We start from the raw sequence: 18,906 nt of genomic DNA, 5'->3' as shown, positions 1-18,906 counted from the left end.
TTGCTGCTCTCAGCGGAGGGGGCAGGAGGGCAGGGAAGGAGATGATAGTGCCTTTCAAGTTTCTGATTGCCTATCATTCGATCAGGGGCGAGGCATCTCAGCATTTCTCCTCCTGAATGATTTATCCGGGCGCTCTAGTGTTCCCTCCCCGAGGCATTGGGAAGGAGAGTCCGTAAGTAACTTCAGAAACTGAGACTGAAAGTGGTGACTGCCCAGCTGAATCATGAGTTAAGTTCTAATTTATCAAGCCCGAGAATCTGAATGCCGCCACCTCTAACAGTTTCTCACTTGTTTTTTTTTAGGGATAAGACCCCGCGAATATGTCGAAACAGCCGGTTTCCAATGTCAGAGCCATCCAGGTAAGTAGGCGTATTTGCGTTTTAACATCAGCTCTGTGACTCCTAGCCTGTTTGCTTAATAAATCAGACCTTTTTTGATTGTTCATTGGTAATTCACTTCAAGAAACAACTGATTCCTAGGGCGCAAATGAGACAGGATCTGAGTCTGGGAAGGTACAACTGCGGAGGGAGAAGCTGGTTTGTTCGATTGTGCTGAACTGTGAGACTAAGTTATGAATGAGAATTAACTGTCTACAAAAATGCAGTGTTTAGTTTTTGGATATATTTGTTGATGTGTATGTTTTTGATACGCTCATTGATATGAATTTAAAAATTCACTTTCCATTTTTATATTTAACTGAATTTGTTGACCCATCTGTTTAGAAGGTATCCTTTCTTGTCAAGTGTCCTTCCTAACGCTTGGGTATGCTTCTTGTAAAGTCTGGGTGCGGTTATATCTCCTCATGCCTTCCCAGCAAACAAATTCTTTGGTTGCTTCAGCTGACTTAAGGGTCACCCCCCAAAAGAGGGGAGGGAGACATAGGCATTTTGGAACACAAATACAGTTATGAAGGGCGCTTGGGAGGCTCAGTCATTAAGCGTCTGCCTTCGGCTCAGGTCATGATCCCGGGGTCCTGGGATGGAGCCCCATCGGGCTCCCTGCTCAGTGGGAAGCCTGCTTCTCCCTCTCCCACTTCCCCTGCTTGTGTTCTCTCTCTCACTGTCTCTCTCGGTGAAATAAATAAAATCTAAAAAAAAATACAATTATGAAAATAACTTTCAGTATTTGTTTTTACTCTGTATCTAATTTGCTATTCTCTGAAGGTTTTTGTGTTTAACTCTCAGATGGCTCTCACGCTGTGATGCTGGTCATGATACTTTATTGTAAAATTCCATTTTTCTCTTGCATCGACATGGAGTCCTCCATGCTACCTTTAAAGGAACGTTTAAACTTTTTTTTTTCCTGGACTTTTCTGAATACCATGGGACCTGTGGCACAGTTCCTGGATATTTGGGGTATGATGTACTAACACAGCATAAACATAAGCCATTGACCCTATTTTGGAGGGGTGTGCATGGGCCCAGCGGCAGAGATGGGTGGAGGCACAGATATTTACCTGTCAAGACTAATGCACAGTCTTTTTTTTTTTTTAAGATTTTATTTATTTATTTGACACACAGAGATCACAAGTAGGCAGAGAGGCAGGCAGAGAGAGGGGAGGAAGCAGGCTCCCCACTGAGCAGAGAACCCAATGCAGGGCTCGATCCCAGGACCCTGGGATCATGACCTGAGCTGAAGGCAGAGGCTTTAACCCACTGAGCCACCCAGGCACCCCAAGACTAATGCACAGTCTTAAGTGGATTGGGCTTCTTAAGTGGCAAGGTGTATTGCAACCCTTGGAAACTTGTCATAGAATGAACTATCAAGGAAGAGCCTATTGGCAAGTATCTAACTCTGCATTGCCACATGTGGCCCTTTTGTGTCCACCTACTGAGTCTCTGCCATACCTTGACATCGGTAGTAGAATTCATTTTGCCTCCCAGACCTGTGGGCATCCTTGAGCCTTTGAAACTTCTTTCCTGGAATTTGAATCCTTAATCCATACTGGTGTGGAATCATGGGAAAACTACTTTATCTCTCTGCCTCTCTTTCCACATCTGTAAAGTGGGGTTGATAGCGCTCATGTCCTAGAGCTACACATACAAGTTGCTTAAAACACCACAGTAAACCCTCATTAAGTGTCAACTATTGTCATAATAATTATCATTCAGGAGTGTTCTTTATTAACATGATGAGAAATTTAATCTGTGAATTAATCACTGAATTTGAAGTTCCCAATGGGCTAAACATAAAATTTCTTTTTTATTTTGCAGGACTCAAAAACATAGTCTTCTCTCAGGTTGTTTTTGCTTCTCTTCTTTTTAAAGCTGAAAGTGTGTTTGTTTTTTTTTTCCTTAGTGCTTTCTGGCTTCCTTCAAATCTATGCTGAAAGTCCACCAGTGTTTTATCTACTCATTTTGACCTTGATATATTTTTAGGTCTGTAATATTTAAAAAGCTGCTATGGACTCTTCTCAGTAACTGTTATTTTACTACATTTAAAAATTCCATCCACTCTACCAACAAAGGCAATAGAGTGCTTCCTTATGGTTGTGGTTTTGCCTCTTTCAGTATATTTTACGCCACTCAAAAAGTCTAATTTAATGTGCCTTCAAATGAAATATTATTTCTCGTGGCTAAATAGGATCTGTACTATCTGATATTTTTCTATTATCTCTTCATTAACCAAAAGTAGGGTCTATTAAAGAAAATATGAAAATGGTTTCACTATAAAAATGGTTTATAGTAGTAACATTATCTAGGGTACAGTTATGTCTGGAACAAATAGAAACTCCAAATGATGAGGAGTGCCTTCATTGTTTAAATACCACTTAAAGATGTTAAATGTTCTATTCCACGTGTTCTGGTTGCTTTTCCTTTTTATTAGGGTCTTATCTCCAAGGCAGTTAAACTGTCATTTCCTGGGTATTTGTGACAGGCACTGTGCAAAGTGCAGGCCCTGTGAAGGTGAATTGACACCTGATCCCTCCATTTGAGGAGCTTGTTGTCTCCAGGCCTTACTGGCTGTGTGACTTTGGACAAGTTGTTTATCCTCTTTGTGCCTTGGTTTTCTCATCTATCAAGTGGGGGAATTAATAACAGTACTGGTCTCATAGGGTTGCTGTGAGAGTTAAATGAATTAATACGTGTGAAAGTTTAGGCCAGTGCCTGGCTTGTTGAATTGCTTAATAAATATTAGCTGTTACCATCACTCGTCAGTCATCATCATCATCACCATCATCACCATCATCTAGTTCAACAGTTTCCAAAGTGCATCTTTTAGAATACTAGTATTATGGGATGTCATTTGTTAACTAAAGGGTTCCATGATAAAGTGTTTGGGAAACACTAAATTCAGCAAAGTTGGATAGGATCTTTACTGTAGAATTTCTCAGAGTCCATAACTTGCTAATGACTTTGTAGATTTTCAAAAAAGTGGTAACGTAGGCAGAGTTTTCTAAATATACAGGAACTTTCAAATGAGTATTTTGCAGCGGAGTATTTTGCAGTGCAAACTTTGAGAAAATAATGACTTAGATCTCCATTTTGTCTGGATTGCGCAAACTTAAGCCACTGTCAGCTATACTTAAAACGGTTAGGCATTTAGATAGTTGAACTACTGCACCTACGTGCATCAGACAACATGGAGCCAAATAGTTACAAATCTCTACCTGGCACTCACTCACTCTGGGACCTTAGTTCTCCCTTAGTTTACCCTTCTGTAAAATCTGGACAATCCTACTATTTGAAAGGATTGTTCTAATGAATAAAATAATGAATGGTAAGTGCCTGGTTTATACCACACAATTCCTTAAGAGATGGCTCTTCTAACTGTCCAAGTAATGCATGGAATTGCCTTGGTTTCTCTTCAACTGGCTCCAACCTCTCCATGCCCCAGATTAACAGGGGGGCCAGAATGCAGCCAACCCTTAGAGGACTTGGACAACTATCTTTCATACGCACATTGAAAAGGTGGCCTTTGACTTGGAAGGGGATTCCAAGTCAGTGTTTTCTTTCAGTTGTACTAAAGAAATCACTTTTTATGCCAGGGACATAAAACTATCCTGAAGGAATCAGTTGATCCTTCCTTTGCCTGGTCAGGGCCTTTGTCTCCTAAGCAGCTATAAGGTTGTATACCAAAGGTTGGCGAATCTTTTCTATAAAGGGCAAGACAGTAAATATTTTAGGATTTGCACATCATTGAGTCTCTGTTCTAACTACCCAACTCTGCCATTATAGCTCAAAAGCAGACATAGGTAATGCATAAATGAATGAGTGTGGCTGTGTGCCAGTGCAACTTTATTTATAAAAACAGGTGGCAGGTTGGATTTGGTCCATGGGCCATAGTTTACTAGCCCTCATTTGTACTCTCCAGGCTGCTTCTTAAACCCCACTGTTTATGGGGATGGAATTGCAACCAAGTTAATATCAGCACACTCAGCATAGTGGGGCTGTTCCCTTCAGATGAAAGCATTTGACATGACAGGTGGGGAAAGCTAGAGCTGCTGGGAAATCCAATCCCATCGATGATCTTCTTGGCAAGTCTCTCTAATGAGACCAAGTGACTTTGGTCACAAACAGCACCTGCCCATCCTTCCCCTTCCTCCTGAGCACACCCCCTTTGGAAACCAACATGGGCCTCCCTAGGGCCTCAGCCCACCCAGAGCCAATGTTCTCTGGGTCGTCACTGGCTTTTCTCTCTACCGTTGACCAAAGTGAGCTATTATTTGTCCTCTCTCATGAGATCTGAGAGCTTCATGGTTGAATGGAAAAGAGTCCTGTTCCTTAGTCTTAGGTCTGCTCTATGACTTCACCTCTTGGTCCTCATGATCTGCAAAGGGAAGGTGTTGCATTAAATGGTCTCTAAACCTCTGTGTAGCTTCTAATAGTCTATGAACTTCCTGAGAATAACTTCTGAGGTTTATTATTAGGATGATAATAACAGCCACAGTTTCTTCAGGGTTTACTATGTATTTGACACAGTGCAGTAAGATCTCCATGGATTATAATGAAAGGTATGGAGAAGGGAAACAGCATGGCCAGGATCACACAGCTTGCAAGTAGGAGAGTCAGGACCTGAACCCTTGTTGTCTGATCACAAAGCCCGTGTGTGGAACCACTCTGCAACATTCTCTAGTCTTATTACTTACCATCCCCACCCTGGCAGAGAGAGTACTAGGAGTGGGTGGGACCATCTAACAGGTAATCATAAGTACCAAGCCAGGTCCTCCCTTTTAAAGAGCTCATGTGACATTAGAAAGAATCACCATTTTAGGGAAGAAGAAACTAATAGCTCACCCTGACTAAAATCATCTTAAATGCAAGTTGGCTCTGAGTGAATAGGACAAAGTAAAGTTATTTGGTGACAAGCATGGTCTCAAAATACAAAGAGCTGTGGCCACTGAATTACCACCTCTCTACTTAATTCACTTAACCAAGCTGCTTGTGAAACTAAACCTAATTTTTATTATATATTTTAAAGGAACGATTACATGAGCCCTGCCATCATTACTTTGTGGCCTCTTGTAGGAACTTGTCCATTGCTACCCAATCCATGCGTAGAACAGAATATCATGAAGCCCTGAGCTTTGATATTTCTTTCTCTTCCCAACCTGTTATCATTGCTCTTCTACTCCTCATCGCCCAGGCATAAAGGCTCCATGGAAGAAGAAAACAGCCTGACCAAAGTCTTTTTGGTGTCAGAGACTCTACGTGCTTCCTGACAGGGATTTCTAGTTGAAAAAGGATTCCAGGTACATGATAATCCTTGGCACAAAGGAATAATATAGCACTACCCATGTTTGGGCAGTTAACCAAATTCATCGGTTAAAGTAAATAAAATAAAGATATATACCTTCCTTTAATATCTAATTTAAATTTAAAAATTAAAAATGAACTTTCATTTGTCACTTGTTTTAATGTAGAGCCAAGGCCTTTTCTTTGATCATGGATCTACTGCTTCTTGCTAATGTAAACCACTATAATATACTGTTTATCATTTCTAATCCTGGTTTCTTTAACATGTGGCTAGAAGTTGAATGTTAACAGACTGACTCCAGAGGGGGCCCAGTGCTACCACCAGCTGATAATCTTTGCTGCTCTGACCAGGGTTCCATATTGGTACCGTGAAGCAAGTAGTCTATATGCTGGCCAGATATGTCATTTTTAAAAAGATTTTATTTATTTATTTGACACAGAGAGAGAGAGAGAGAGAGATCACAAGTAGTCAGAGCAGCAGGCAGAGAGAAAAGGGGAAGCAGGCTCCCTGCTGAGCAGAGAGCCAGATGTGGGGCTTGATCCCAGGACCCTGAGATCATGACCCAAGCCGAAGGCAGAGGTTAACCCATCGAGCTACCCAGGAGCCCCAAGATGTCATTTTTTTTTTTTATCTTTTTGAATTAGTGTTTTTGTATTTATATTTTCTGATGTTAAACAATTCTTACATTCCTGTGATAAATATTCTTTTTTTTAATTAAATTTTATTTTTTATAAACATATAATATATTTTTATCCCCAGGGGTACAGGTCTGTGAATCGCCAGGTTTACACACTTCACAGCACTCACCATAGCTCATACCCTTTTGAGGCTGACCTTTACAAGTATCTCAGATATATGACCTGCCCTCAACCAAATGTAAACATTATCTTAATAGCCATAATGCATTCTTGAAATCCACTTTTCTCTGGATGACAAGCCTATAGTTGAGTCATTCAGGAAATTAATAAAAAGAGCGAAGTGATGAGAACAAAGAGAGAGAGAGAGAGACAGACAGACATACAGAAGAAAGCCTTTCAGTGTGAAACACCATGGGTGATGGACAGTGGTTGAGTGGGAGTTCCTCAAGACTGTGTTGAGAGGGTAAGTTTTATATGTTCTGAATCCTTTCCAGATTTCAAGAATCCCTAAAGATAAAGAAGTTATATTCTAGTGATACAGAATTATATTTTAAAATAGGTTGGACTATATTTTAGTTGTTAGTTTCATCTGTCTATCTTAATTTAGGCTAAGAAATCAAATAAGAATCTCATTTCCTAATCAGCTATTGAGAAAGCTCTTGTTGAAAGTCTTCTATGAAGATGCTAGAAATCTCAAAATGTCATATCCTGCTCTATTCAGAGAAGGTCTAGGACACTATGAATAGGAAAGTGCAGAAAGAAATATGGCAAAATGCAACCCTGTAGGGTTTCCTCTGCTTGTGGCCTGGGAGGATGGCATGGGGTGGGGGGGTTGTGGTGGCTATAGATTCTGGCTGGAGCAGCTGGAGACCTTTGAAAGCTAAAGATAGATTTAGTGTGTGTGTGTGGGGGGGTGGTTATCTCAAACAAATATGCAATGAGAGGAAACTCCAAAAGCCTCAACAATAAAAGGAGAGACATAGTGGGCACCAACAGGGAGGACAGGGAGGGAGAGATAAGAGAACACTGGCTATGGAAAGCACAGTGGATAAGGATTGAAAGTAGCCAGTGGCGGGCTCATATCAGGATCCAGCCCACTGGAGAAAGAAGATGTCACTCCATTGTAAGTCACACAGGAGTGGCAGTGGAAGGAATATTGTTTCCAGAATCCTCGGGCTCAAAGGCTGGAGCCAAGCAGGAGAACAATACAAATAATTAAGGGAGTAGTGGAATTAACTTACAGGGAATTCTTTCTACTTTTCTTCACCTGGTGAGATCAAGTGTAGTATTCATTTCACATCAGATAGGTCCATTATCGGGGAACTGTATCCTGTTCTGGCAAAAGATCATCTAGTAGATTCTTTTCCATTCCCAACTTCGAGGATGTAACAAATTATGTATAGCCTGGGCAAGTGATGTGCTGGCTTTGCTGCGTCAGGCGCATATTTGAAAATACCTAAGATGAATAAAACTTGGGGAGGAAAAAGAAATGCAAGGGAATGTGTTATAAAAGGAAAAAACAAAAGCCTGCCTCCTTTGCATTTGCACAGAGTCTATAAAGAGAAGTCCAACCTTAGAGAATAAACAAACTCACAAAAAGTCTAATCACATCAATGACAAGGAGGCACCTCAATGCAGAGAAAGTCTAACATCAATGACCTGGACTGATTCCATTTTCTTCCATAAAAACGTACCTTATATTTGAAATCCATTCTGAATAGCAGATACCATACCCAATATGCAGATGGAAAAATTAATCATTGCATTATTTGCATTATTTGCATTCAAATAGAGTGAGTCAGTGAAAAACAAGACTATGACAGAATTCTCTGGCCATGGAATAAAAAAGAGAGCTAAGGTCTACATATTTTTATAAATTCAAGTTATGAGGAATTTTTCTTATGGCTATAATTTAGTCCATAATTTGTCACTCAAATATTACCACCCTATGATTATATTAATGAAATGTCTCTAATCATTTACAAAGCACTCTTCTGACACTCCCTTTAGGTATACATTAATGACTGGATATTTGACGTGTTCTTGGGCTGCTTTGGATCCTGTCAATATTTGCTGTCAAAAAACCCATTTAGGTTCCTGGTTTCTTGAGTGATGCCTTAAAGATGAAAAAGCATCAAGTCACTGAGTTAATGGCTCATTTTTCAATGTGACTTTTCTTTGACACCTATTTTGGAATTATCCATTTTATGTGCCCCCTTTCCAAAGCCATTCTCAAAGTGTAAATCTGTAATTTTTGTGCCAGTTTAGGACATTTCAGAGTGACTGGAGCTCACTTTGGTCAAGTAAGAAGAGCGCTTTGGAGAGGGCTTGATAGAGTGAAAATGTCTGTCCCCAAGGTCAGGCAGCTCTGATTTGAAATCCTGGCTTTTCCTCAAACTCTTTGTGTGACATCTAACTTCTCTGAGTCTGTTTTCTTCCTCAAGAGTTTGTTGTGAGGATGTAGGACTGTGGCTGAATCGGGATTTGGGGTGGCTAAAGTAGTGTAGGGTGGATGGCCAGGGGAGTAGTTACTGTGCCCAACTCGCACCAGGTGAAGATGAATTCCAGTCTCAAAGCCAACTCTGCCACATGGACGGACGTTTGTTAAACACACATTCATTAGCAAGCCGGCAGAAAACCGTCCATGCAGTCTGTCTGTGAGCTCTGGGAAGCCTTGGCTTTTGTTCTTGTAAGTGCTCCAAGTGACTGTCAACTCACATGAAAGGCTCACATGAGGCAGGTGGGGATTCTGTACCCCTCACTGGCAGCACCCAGCTGGAAATCCTCATTATCGATGGCTGGAGACAGGCCCATTTAGGGATCACTTCTCAAGCTCTGTCTTGGAAGATATAATCTATACACTGTCAGATTCTTACACTCTGTTCTGTACGGGGGCTGGTGGTGGAGGCAGGGAGAAGGATAGTCTCCAAAACAGTTTTACCAATCTGCATACCCTAACCTCCTCTAGTTTCTCCAACAAGAGCCATTTCTAATGCTCATGCCATTATTTTTGACATTTCTTCATACATCAAAACCTCAGGTGTTAGTGGACAGATGACTAACAGAAGGACTTGGAGTAGCAACCGTGGGAATGTGGTCTTGGTGATATTTTACCACCTCATCACCACCCTATGAGGATAAACTCCCACTCAGAGCAATAGAATTCTCTAGAGCTGCAGTGTAAACCAAACTGAACATATAAAATAGCACGTGGTCTATGCTAGTTGAAAGTAAATTACAGACAACCTAACAATGGGAAGAATGAACATTTTAAGTACATGTCCATGCTCATCTACTTAAGGATGATCTCTTTCAACGGTTGTCAGATTGGGCACCCCCCTCCCACTGGAAGGAACTGCTCATGGCCCAGAGTTTGGGGGAAGCAGATGGGGTTCTACACTCCCTTCCACCTTAGCCAGAACAACTCTGCCTCTGCTTCCATCTGGTTTGCATTTTCGATGTTCTCACAATACTTTACTCGAAGGAAGGGTTACATAGCTGAAAGGTTTGAAAACCACTGACAAAGCCTAATATTCATATCACAAATGGGAAAGCTGAGACCCAGAACAGTTGTCACTTTCTCAAGTACAGAGAATCTGTACCAACTCCTAGTACGGGGCTCTTTACACTAGCAGCAGCCGCCTGTTTACTACCGTGGAGAGGCGATGCGCGTTGCTAAAATTAAACTCTGAGCAAGAAAAGATGGTGTTCCCATAGTATGTGCTTTACTGAGTGCCTTATCCTGGATGACCTTATGTGTCTCTTTACTGAAAACTATAACCGACTACAGAGCATGCACACTTCATCAAAAAGGTTGGTTTAGCAATCAAGTCTTTCAGAAACTGTATGTTAACTTCAACTCACCATTAGGAAGATGCCCTCTGTAGATGCTTAATAATCTAATTGAACTTTTAGCTAGTTAACCTTCTCCCCAGTGTCCCTCTATCTACTCCCCCCCCCTTTCCAATCAAACTGTAGCAATCGAGATAGTTATTGCTTCAATATAGATAATTGTCTTTGGGTCTTATTTACATGATTTTGATCTTATTGCAGGACCTTAATGATATTTCAGCCAGTCTAAGACACTTCCGATTGTAAAATACCATTATGTTATGTCCCGCCAAGAGAAAATAAAACAAATGTACCAATTAAAAATTTAAAAAATCATTGGTTGTAAGACATATTTTGATTTCAGAGATATTAAAAGAGGTGCATCTTGGAATTCATGAAGTATGCTGTCATATTTGCCACCATGTAAGACATATTTCCCCCCTCGTCTTATGCCCCTCCCTCTTCCCACTCTAGGCCACCTGATATTAAGTAGAAGAATAGCACAGAATGCTCAGCCTTAATGTGCCCCCAAAATTTCCCAAACTGTATCATAAGGTAGTAAAATACTTTGTCCCCTTTGCTCAGGCATCATTTTCATGCATAATATCAAAGTGCAATTTCCACTTTTCAAGTCCACATATCTAATGGCTCATAAGGCAACACTTTATCTTAAGTGGGAAAATTGTGTTCTACTTAAGAAAAAAGTTTTTGTTTTTGTTTTTGTTTTAGAGAGAGAGTACGGTTGTTGGGGTGGTGGGGGGAGGCAGAGGAAGAGAGAGAATCTTAAGCAGGCTCCATGACCAGCACAGAATGGGATGAGGGGCTTGAACTCACGACCCTGAGATCATGACCTGAGCTGAAATCAAGAGTCGGGTGCTTAACGAACGAAGTCACCCAGGCTTCCATTAAAAAAAAAAAAAAAAAAAAAGTTTTTTCAAAATTCATTTTTAAAAAGATTTTTATTTATTTCTTTGTCAGAGAGAAAGAGAGCACAAGCAGGCACCCCACATGTAATCTGAATAAAGGACAAGAATCTATGAAGTGTGACTCCAGTGAACTTGACTTTCCAGCACTCTCCTGACGCACTGACCCACACAGTGGTGTGTTGCAGAGAAGGTAGAGGAGTGTCTATCATGGAGAGACCTCAGGAAGTGCTGGAACAGTCCTGGGACATTATGAAAAGAAGGAGGTGGTTTGGGAGGTGTGAATGCAGCCCTCCTAGGGTGAATCTGAAAGACGCTGACTGAAGGAGGGCTAAGGTGCAGGATGGCTTCTGTGGATGCTGTTTTCTCCTTCCCTATCATTAGATGTTCTTTCCTCATCTGCGGGAGAGGAAAATATTAAGCACCACAGGAGGGCAACAGCCAGAACAAACTGTCTCGAAATTTTTCTATCCAACAGGGAACTGTGAAATCACCACTCAGACCTAAGGATCAATTCCAGGAATTTGTAATAAATGTCAAAATTTCCTTTGCATATTTTTGTCTTGTCCTTATGGCAATTTTCTTGAGGTAAAAAGCTTGAAAGATGGACTTTTCAGATGCATTTTTCCTCGTAATGATTAGGGTCTCTGAGTGTCATTTAAAGCTCCTACCCTTCTTGAGCAAAATCTTCCCTGCTTTTTTTCTTTTAGGCAAATATCAACATCCCAATGGGAGCCTTTCGGCCGGGAGCTGGGCAACCTCCCAGAAGAAAAGAGTGTACTCCGGAAACAGAGGAGGTGAGGAAAACTTAGCTGGCAGCGATCCCCCTGTCCATCCCTTCCAGACTCCTGACTAGAGCGGGGGCAAAGGCAAGGTGAGGGTCAGCTCCCCAGAACACGGGAGGTGTGAATGGATGTGGGTCAAAGAGTCACCTCATAGTATCTACATTTCTTTGTCTTGCTCTCTTAGCCATGAAACATACTGCTCCTCACTTCCCTTCAGCGATTTAAGTGCCTGCCACAGTTATTTGAAGATGCTGAGTTTAACATGCAGTTTGTTGACTGAGTAAGCGTGTGCGTGTGGAGGGGGGTTTGGTGAGGGAGACTAGCCTCTCACATGCTCTCGGTCTGGCAACATTCACTAGCTCGGTAAGTTTCCCTCAGAGCTTATACGGAACGGAGCAGGATCTTTAGTACAGCCTCCGATGAGTGACAAACCCCAGGGGGAGCTCAGGTAATATGCACGTTAAATTACTTGCGGATTCAAACAAAAAGCCCCAGTCTTTGGGTATTTCCTTTGAAAAGAGGACTTTGCAAAGGAGCCGATCACTTTCTGTTTTCTCTTCCTCCCTCGAATTCTTTACCTCTCCTGCAAGTTCAGATGCCCGCTTGGCTGAAAGGGAGGCTAAAATGAGTAAGTGCAGTAAATAGAGAAGGGTCCCCCCCCTCCCCCCACCCCGCCAATGTCTGCATTCCTTTACCAACTGTGACTTTTCTGATAAAACCTGGAAGGTCTGGTTCTGAAAGGTTTTGGACCTTGTCAATTCGCATAAGACAGGGAAAATGGAATTAAACAAGGCCACCAGGGCATAGCCAACTGTATTTCATCTTTTTAAAAAGACTTTTTTTTTCTTTGAACTTTTGTAGGTGACCTTTTTGGTGTTTGCGGGCCCCCCCAGCTGCAAAAAAAAAACAAAAAACAAAAAACAAAAAACTATCACCATTCTAAAGTTTCCTAATAAAACTTCGGTTGCCTCTCATCAAACCCCTTCTTCCCTGTAAATAATTCCTGTCATAGTCCTAAGTCAGGACTTTCAGCCTCCTATCAATAGAAAGATAATTTTTCAAAGAAGGAGATGGAGTATTTGAGTGACACCACCAAGTTCTGGAATTTCTGCCACTAAGTAACCTTTGATGAATAAGGATTTTGAACACACATGTTGAAAAGACCCAGCACTACCTTGCATTTCTGGTACATAATCTCAAACTCTGATGCTACTGACCTGGCTACCCAGTTCACTCCTGATCGTGAGTCTTCCCTTTGGGACTGGGGTCAAGCATTTCTGGGTCTGTGTCTGCCAAATATGATCCACTCTTTTCCTCAAAGGGCTGCTGAGAGGAGTCAGCAATATAACGGACATGGCACAGCCTAGCAAGCATTCAGTAAATGATTGTTCATCAATTGATCTAATTATCCCATTTTCATGATGGACTCCCAGGTCTGTTATTTGGCATGTTGTAAGAAAAAGGCATGGGGAGGTTGAAGAGAGGGCGGTGAAATTCTTCCCCCACCTCCATTTATCTTTAATTAGCTTTTCTTCCCGTGCTTCCTTAAACTGTGTCTGTCACTACCATGGCCGTCGGTCAAGAGGTAGCTTGACCCGGTTTTCTCACTAAACTGCTGGATGTCATAGTTGTTTTGGAGACTTGTATCTCATCTTCCCTCTGTGGTACAGACGACCCTCAGTTCTTCTCTGTGCGACTGGTACTTTCCTCCTCCCAAGTGTCCCGGTCAGGGGGTTGGGAAAGCATGTTGCTCTCACTCTTGTCTGATGGTTCCAGCACACTCCAAAATAGACAAGAACTGATATGGCCTGTTTGTGAACACCTGCTTTATGATAAGCCTCTTGTACAACTGGCTAATCAGTATTCTTCACAGGATGGAGGGAGTGAGGTATCCACAGAGACCCAGAGACCCCGGGAGTGTTTCTAGAACTGAACTATACCTTTCACATGGGGATCATGGGCTGGGAGGGTGAGGCTCAGGGTGGTACTCCGTTCCTGTCAGAGCAGAAATGAGCTTTTGGGACTCGTGGGGTCTTAGGTAGGGGCTGGATCTAATGACTCAAGGTCTAGGTTGGACCTTGGAGTAAGTTTCTCACGGAAACAACATTGTGGGGGACCAGTTAGGCAGCCTGGCTTGGCTACAAGGTGTGTTAAGTAGGATTTTGTGGGGTTGCCACCTTTTGTCCCATAGTTTGGAGGGGAAAATGGAATCTGAAATAAAAATAACTTATACAGCCACACTTTAAAAAAATTATCTTGTTTGCAAACCTTGAATAGTTTATGTATCTAGTTTTGGGATTTGTTGCCTAGCCTTACATTAAGATAATCACTGTATAAAATGGAGATCATAACGTACCATCCCTGAACACAACAGGCTACCTCCATCATAGCCAGAAGCTCACTGGTCTTAATCCTGACACCGTCTCTTATATGAAGAGGATGTCCCCCAGTAGGAAGTCATGATCAGCCTCTGGCTGTCTGACAAGACCTGTGAGCACTGGGTGGGTCTCCAGCCCACCTATGGTCTCTGTGAGCCCTTTGCTCTGCTCACAGAGCTGGAGCCCACTCTCCGTCTGCTCAGCCCAGCTAGAGTCTGGCATGTGCCCGACACAGAGGTCTTATCGCCAAGTCCTTACAAGCAGGGCTCATCTTTTGGATAAGACAAGGCAGCTGCTTGCTTCAAGTGGCTTGAAGCACTCCACTCTGCCTCCCAAATCTCTATTTTGACCATAATTCCATCATTAGTAAGCCAGAAAATAGCATGTTGGGGCTTTCTGTTAATTATTTCCCTCTCCAGCTTGTCCCTTTCACAAGATGCAAACACACTATTTAATTCTGGCCCCACTCCTTCCTAGCTGTGAGGCCAGGGGCAAGGTTCTCACTCCTTCCCACCCTGCCTTGGGCCTCAGTTTCCTCAGCTATAAAATGGGGATAACAGTAGCAGATTTATAGGGTTGGTGTGGGGATTAATGAGTTAGCATGTGTAACTCAGAACAGCTAGCAGTGTAAGTGTTTGCTTTTAATACTAAGTCCTCGGTGTCGAAGCATGAATGAGCAGAGGAGAGGTTAGGAGAAAACTCAGCAGAGTGTCTGCTAGTAAAGGGGGAGATGAAGGAAAGATAGCAGAAAAAGGTTCACCATCCTGGCAAATTTTACAAATGCTCTGTCACTCCACAGGGGAATGTTTCCCTTGACAACAACCATCCTGAAACTGGTAAAGGCACCTGGGCTGATAAGCCCTTTCTCGAGCTCTCTTTATTTCAACCAAAGAATGTCTTCCATGTCCCTTCTCCATTCAAGTATCTGTGTACAGAAGAAAAAAATGTACTCCGTATTAGCCAAATGGAGCCATCTGGAGCCCTGCTTACTCATGCCTTTATTTATTATAATTCTTACAATAAATTTTAGAAGAAATGGAATCGGATTCCAATTTTTTTAAAAGATGAGAGAAAATTTGGTTAAGAATATGCCCCACCATTAACCCCTTCTCGAGTCTATGACATGTCTACTTATTGAATATATCCACTTATAATTTCCATTATATGTGGACCATACTAAATTAAGTGCTAGAAATCTTACCTTATTAAAAAAAACACAGTGTACTGAGGTTTTAATAACTTGAAAGGGCCTGATATTAAACATTATCATCCTCTATCCATGTATGTTCACGTAATACGTCTTTGCACATAGACACATAACTACACACATTGGCTTTACGCATTAAATGTGCCAAAATAGCACATTTTGATATTACAAACACAGTGAATACGACGTACCCAGGAACTTAACAGAAGGAATTAGAAACATTTTTCTTCTTCATGCTTCTTTATTAAGATCTACCCACCTAACAACCATGGGAACATTCATAAGTGAGGAAACATTTTTCATTTCACTGCTACACGTATTTAAAAACCCCCAATTTATAGCCTTGTTTCAAACCTCTTTCCAAAAGCCTAGCAAAGAACATTTTCGAATACCTGGTCCTCGAAGTGGATATTTAATAGTTTTAATGATTGCTTCTAAATCTGCATTTATAAATGATCAATGTGTGTGCGTGATAAAAGGAAGCCGAGCCTATGGCTTTGTACATTGGCCTGAGGAAGTACCGTTTTCCAAATATTTACATCAGGTACAGTCTGCACTGAATTACTTTATCATTTTGTGTGGGAGACACATTAGCTCTTTCATCAGTGCTCTGCCAAGATTCAAAGAAAATGACCACAGGAAAAACCATCAGTCCTTAGGAGAACAGTACCTCAATATTTTATATTTCTACTTGCCCCTCAAATGGACAATTCTGTAAAGGACATGCCTACCACATAACTGGTTAGAGGTTGGGAATCTTAAACAGTTGCTTCCTTTTCCCTTTTGGTTCTAGACATTTTGAGAACTAGACCTAGGAGCCAGATGGGGCCAAAGCCCAGCATTAGCTTTAATACCCAAGTCACTGGGCTGCCTGGTTAGGCTGGCAACAAGTATGGGCCAAGAGCTTGAAGCAGAGGCAAACATGCGGTTTCTTCCTCCTCTTCCCTGAAACTGTACTGTTCACTCGGTTGCTGGCTGAGCAGATGAAGCCCTGGCAGACCCACACTGCGACTGTGTCAGTTTGGGTCCTCCATGAAGCCGGCATAACAATGGGCTTAGACATGCAAAATGTTTATTGATGAGACTGCTTTTAAGGAAAAGTGGGAGTGTGATTAGACCCATGATGTGGGTGAAGAGGAGCAGGGCAGAGGGTGAGGGTGAAACCTCTTAGACCTCGCTGTGGGTCTAAGGAAAATTCTCGAGCTCAATTTCCTCCCCAGGAGTCTCTTGTCTCCCAGGAACGGGCCGGCCTTAGGATCCTGTGACTCTCAGTCATTGGGCAGGAGCAGCGGTGGGAAGTATGACCTCAGTGTGGTGATGGGCGGGTTGTAGGGCGAAGCAGCTGGGGCCAGTCATTTAACTACCCTCCCGGGAGAAAACTGATCGGGGAGGCGTGCTCTTGTGGCTGCCACGGTGATCAAGTGTTCCTCCAACACCTTCCCTCTGGGGCCAGAGAGCGCCCCACCTCTAGCATACGAGGAATGAGCTAATAGGCAATTTTCTTCTGTAGCAATGACTTGGGAGTTCTAAGAGCCACACACAGCAACTGAGCTCGTTGTGTTACAGTCACTGTGAATGTGTATGTTTGGCGTGCATACACAGAGACATATATTTGTCCTTATGGTACATTCTTGGGATTAATCAGCTAAACAACAATGGATAAGTGCACACATATGTACCAGGCATTGGAGGAGCCACAGAAAAAAGCATAGGGCGTGGTCCTGCCCTAAAGCGGTAACAGCATAAAAACATTAACTAATAGGAAATTGGAAATCGTTCCCAAAGCTGGGAGGGAGAACTGGGCCTCCCTCTGTTGCTCCATCTCATGCCACCCACATTCAAGAAGGTTTTGCTTATGTCAATATCAGTTTGTTTATGCTTCCCAGAGATGTTGGAACAGAGGCTGGCAGCTACAGCACCCCCACTGAAAAAATTTTAAGCTGCTGGACTAAGTCATTGTTAGAGCCAACTGTGCGCTAACATTGTACAGATCTCTGCTGTTCAGGCATATCAGGATCCAAGGATGCCAGATTAAATTCGTTCTCGTAAGGTGCTTCTCTTGGAAACACACATCTTAACTAGCCTAATTTTTGTTAGTTATCAGATGTTGACTAGTAGTCTTGTGTCTTCTAAGTCACGTGGAGATTACTTGTTTTCTTCTTCCAACTTTATTCCATATTTGTCTACAAACTTCAGATCTTCTGGAAGCTTTGAGGGTGTCTCAGTAGCAGAGGAAGAAGTGACGCAGCTAGAAGTACACTTTGGCAGGGACCAAATGCCTTTTTCAGTGAGCTGATCCTTTCTTTCTTTTCTTTCTCTTCAGGGTGTTCCTCCTACCTCGGATGAGGAGAAGAAGCCAATGCCTGGAGCGAAGAAACTTCCGGGACCTGTGGTCAATCTTTCAGAGATCCAGAATATCAAAAGTGAACTGAAGTATGTTCCCAAAGCTGAGCAGTAGTTGGAAGAAAGAAGGTGAGTGAAAAATTATTTCCTTCCACTTAAAAAGACTGCTGTGAAATGGATTAAGGAAGCCTTCCACAAAAGGAGTCTGGAATTCTGGAAGCATTCATTAAGTACCAGGGGCTTTAGTTTAGACCAGTTTTTCTGGTGCAAAGGTTTTCTGGTAAAACCAAGCTGTGGGGCCCATCATATCTCATAACCAGCCAGAGAGCCATCGAGGATGTTTGCCTGCCAACTCCTTTCTGCTCACCTTTGTAGCTGGGGGAGGACAGGGTTGGGAGAAGGAAGATGCTTGGGAGGGAGCCCTGAGGAGTTTGTGACCTTGGGGTTCAGGGAGGGCCTCCATCATCCATGCCTCGGTTTCCTCACCCAAATGCCAGAAAGAGTGATGAGTTAGTTCCAAGGAGAGGCTCATCGGAACAAGGTGCTGCAGAGTTCTGGAAGTGTAAAGGGGGTAGAGACCAGTTCAGGCCTCGAGACAAGTAACCCAGGTGCGTGTAGAGCAGACCACACGAGTTTTCATTGTTACTGGATCTGTTCAATGATGACCCCTCTGGTGAGAGCTCAGCCCTGAGCTCCATCTGCAGACCTGACGCCTGTGAATTCTGCCAGCAGGGGGAGTATGGAGTTGGCCTGTCCTCTCTTCCCAACTCTCCTGTGGGACCCTGCCAGCAAATCTCCCTTATCCAACGTTACTGAATCCCACCATGCACAGCTTCTTCTTTTTCTTAAGCGAGGTTTAAGTTTAGGAGAGAGGAATCTCTACTGATAACATAAAACAGGTATTTATCTGGTGGACTGCCCCTTCATTCGTTCTTTAGCTGACTCATTTCTTCAGCCAGCGTTTACTGAGCATCCGCTACGGGCTCAGCTTGAGAAACATATTAATCATATTCCAAATGCCAGATACTGTGTCAAGAGTATCGGATCCACTGCTTCTGTTAAGCCTTATAATATCTGCTTATCGCTCGCATTCTTGAGATGAAT

General features: G+C 42.5%; 1 protein-coding gene across 1 annotated transcript; it reads left to right on the top strand.

Annotated features, from left to right (window-relative positions):
* Positions 1-320: 320 nt before the first annotated feature.
* On the top strand, positions 321-17,917 carry LOC111150355 (small muscle protein, X-linked). The gene is made up of 3 exons (XM_022507802.1): positions 321-359; positions 11,800-11,886; positions 17,783-17,917. The coding sequence occupies exons 1-3, from the start codon at positions 321-323 to the stop codon at positions 17,915-17,917; spliced, it is 261 nt and encodes an 86-aa protein (XP_022363510.1).
* Positions 17,918-18,906: the final 989 nt, after the last annotated feature.

This window comes from Enhydra lutris, unplaced genomic scaffold, assembly GCF_002288905.1.
Source record: "Enhydra lutris kenyoni isolate GAN:26980312 unplaced genomic scaffold, ASM228890v2 scaffoldscaffold23, whole genome shotgun sequence".
Classification (NCBI taxonomy): Eukaryota; Metazoa; Chordata; class Mammalia; order Carnivora; family Mustelidae; genus Enhydra; species Enhydra lutris.
The sequence above is the reverse complement of the archived record's forward strand: the minus strand, read 5'-3'. Positions and strand labels throughout refer to the sequence as shown.